Raw genomic sequence first — 2577 nt, 5'->3', positions numbered from 1 at the left:
GAGAACGCAGATTATTTCAGACACAATGATCAGTTTAGTAGTCATGGTTAGTACTGTGTATCTTTTCTGTGGCTCTGGAGAGGTTTTGTTGCGTCTTAGGGGACGACGCTGGTGATATTTAGGACGAGGTGCTGTGAGAAAAATGTAGGATCCAGTGTTTTTAGAGCTTGAACCAAACTAGGGGCAAAAGGTCAAGGTGTTTTGGCCTCAGCTGCATCGATTCTGACAATTCTACATTTATGATTATTGTCCTGTACGTAAAATCTGGAGGAAATATATCAGAATCTCTCAGCCAACAGGATACATAAAGCTCTAGTAACACAAAGAGATGCTCTTCCCGTGATAATAGTCTTCTTCTGGGAGGGAAACTGATTTTCCCAGCTCAGTAACTCCCTGCTCTGCTCTGTAGACCCTCCTATGGGGCAAGAGAGATAATCAACTTGAACCAAACCACGCCCCCCTGTTTTATTCTGGGGAATTTATCAGCGCCTGTATGTTGAGTGCTCTGCACACTAGACCCAGCAAGAGAAGGGAGTAGATCACCTCCACAGACTACCCATGCTGACAGACACACCAGCCGAAACGCCTATTCACTCCTGTGGACATTAAACTCTGCCGCTCTGACAGGATGGATTTTCTAGACCGCGGATATCTGGAAGCGCGGTCCCCGTATGATTACACCTTTAATTTTTGGAACGACTACCTCGGCCTGTCGACACTTGTCGCCAAAAATAAGATCAACAGCCCGTCCTGCAGCCCCAACTCTATAACCGAGTCTCTTAAAGCGACCCTGGGCTTGGAGGACGATTCCCCGGTTTGCTCCTGCGTAATTGGGCACGGCAGAGACAGCGACGGGCAGTTGGAGTGCTGCTGCGCGGCCCCGGGCTCCCCGCCGATCTCCATCTATGATCTCAAGGAGCGCATCTCTCTTCTCAGGCCGTACGAGCACCTCGCTGCTGATTCGCCGCTGGGAGACAAAGATTCACCGTCCTATAGCAGAAGCTTCGCCGGCCTCGACCTGCTCTCCATGGACAGAAGGCGCAAACAGACTCAGAGGGGCAAGCCGGAGCCGAAGGTGTGCGTCTTCTGTCGGAATAACGGCGCACCGGAGGAAGTTTACGGCACCCATATCCTGAAGACAGCGGACGGCAGGGTCCTGTGCCCCATCCTCCGGGCGTACACCTGCCCCCTCTGCAGTGCCAACGGCGACAATGCGCACACCATCAAGTACTGCCCTCTCTCTAAGGACCAGGCGAGCCAGAGGGTGGCAAAGGGAGGCAGAGCAGTTGGGAAGAGGCTGAAAATCTTCTGAGGCCAGGAGATGGATGAAGTTTGAGTTGCACTGTAAATTACTAGTGTGTGTGGCAGTAATGTTGCCCCATTTCATGCACAAGACAAGTCTGGAGAGAGAGAGAGAGACAGAGAGAGAGAGAGATTTTAAGAAAAAAAAGATTTTTATTGATTTTTTTCTATGTGTCACTGCGTCATTTGTAATGTTTTCGTCTATCTTGTAACTCTATGGGCACATAGTTTACACTTGGACGCATTGCGCGCAATGCCCCCCCCCCCCTACCCCAGCACTCTAAGGACTTGGTGATCAAAATAACCAAAGTACTGTACAGTTCGACCTGTGAATGACCACCTTCATGCTGTAATCAGAAGTTGCTGTGTCTCAAGAAGCACAGTGCCAGTGCAAACAGCCCTGTGCATGTCAGCAAGCTGCTCTGGGTTTATGACACGCCAACATAAATGAATATGCAGCACTCCTGATATGAGATGAATGTTTAGTCCCATTGTTAAGTGGCCCGTGGATGTAAGAAGTCTGGCAGGCCAAGCTAGATGTAAGATATACTTTATATCGAGCACATTTTTTCCTGAGATAACTGTTTTCTACCAAAGGAATACACTTTTGTATTGAGGCTTAGCCTGAAGGTGATTTCTGTATGGTTTATATGTTGGATGTCTTATATTCTTCTTGTGATTTTATGTGGATAGTATTTTGCAGATTTCAACTGAATGTAAAAACAGTGGAGGGTAGATTTGACATGCAGTTCACCTACATACTCTTCAAGTAGCTCCAAGCTGTATTATTTCAGTTTACTGTCACAAGTTTGAAAACACAGATGCTGAATTGATTCTTTAGTTTTTCCATTTGGAAATGTGTTCCTGCAATTCTTGTAAATGTGTTAAAGGGGTGAACAATTTTAGCAATGAAAAGCCCGACATTCCAAAGTCTTTATCTGTCAATAGAAATGTTTTATGTACTTATTTTTACTTTATGTATCATTGGGAAATATATTCACTGTAAATGGCCTCTGAATAAACATGTAATTTGCATTTTTCTTTGACTAAATGGGACCACGAATGATTTCAATTCCGGGTTAAGTCTTATTTTGTCACTCATAACAAAACAAGCATTTTCACCAATGCATGTCATCTGAAAACGTCAGCAATAGTCATACTGATATATGATGCAAACACGCCACCTACTGTTCAAAAACTGAAATGACACCCTCTGGGTCTGTCTCACACATCAGCACTGGGGTTTTTTAGTGAAGATGATCTGTTGTAATGCAG

At 45.6% G+C, this 2577-nt stretch overlaps 1 protein-coding gene across 1 annotated transcript; it reads left to right on the top strand.

The window, feature by feature from the left end:
• The first annotated feature begins 527 nt into the window (after positions 1-527).
• LOC139212097 (nanos homolog 1-like) lies at positions 528-1582 on the top strand. Its single transcript, XM_070842559.1, has one exon. The coding sequence runs from the start codon at positions 629-631 to the stop codon at positions 1310-1312; it is 684 nt and encodes a 227-aa protein (XP_070698660.1). The 5' UTR covers positions 528-628; the 3' UTR covers positions 1313-1582.
• The last annotated feature ends 995 nt before the right edge of the window (positions 1583-2577 follow it).

The sequence above is a fragment of the Pempheris klunzingeri genome, chromosome 13 (assembly GCF_042242105.1).
Source record: "Pempheris klunzingeri isolate RE-2024b chromosome 13, fPemKlu1.hap1, whole genome shotgun sequence".
NCBI lineage: Eukaryota > Metazoa > Chordata > Actinopteri > Acropomatiformes > Pempheridae > Pempheris > Pempheris klunzingeri.
This window is presented reverse-complemented; position numbering and strand designations above follow the sequence as displayed.

What these genes read in the sequence shown, in the direction of transcription:
- LOC139212097 (XM_070842559.1), top strand. Translation starts at nt 629, where the DNA reads ATGGATTTTCTAGACCGCGGATATCTGGAAGCGCGGTCCCCGTATGAT.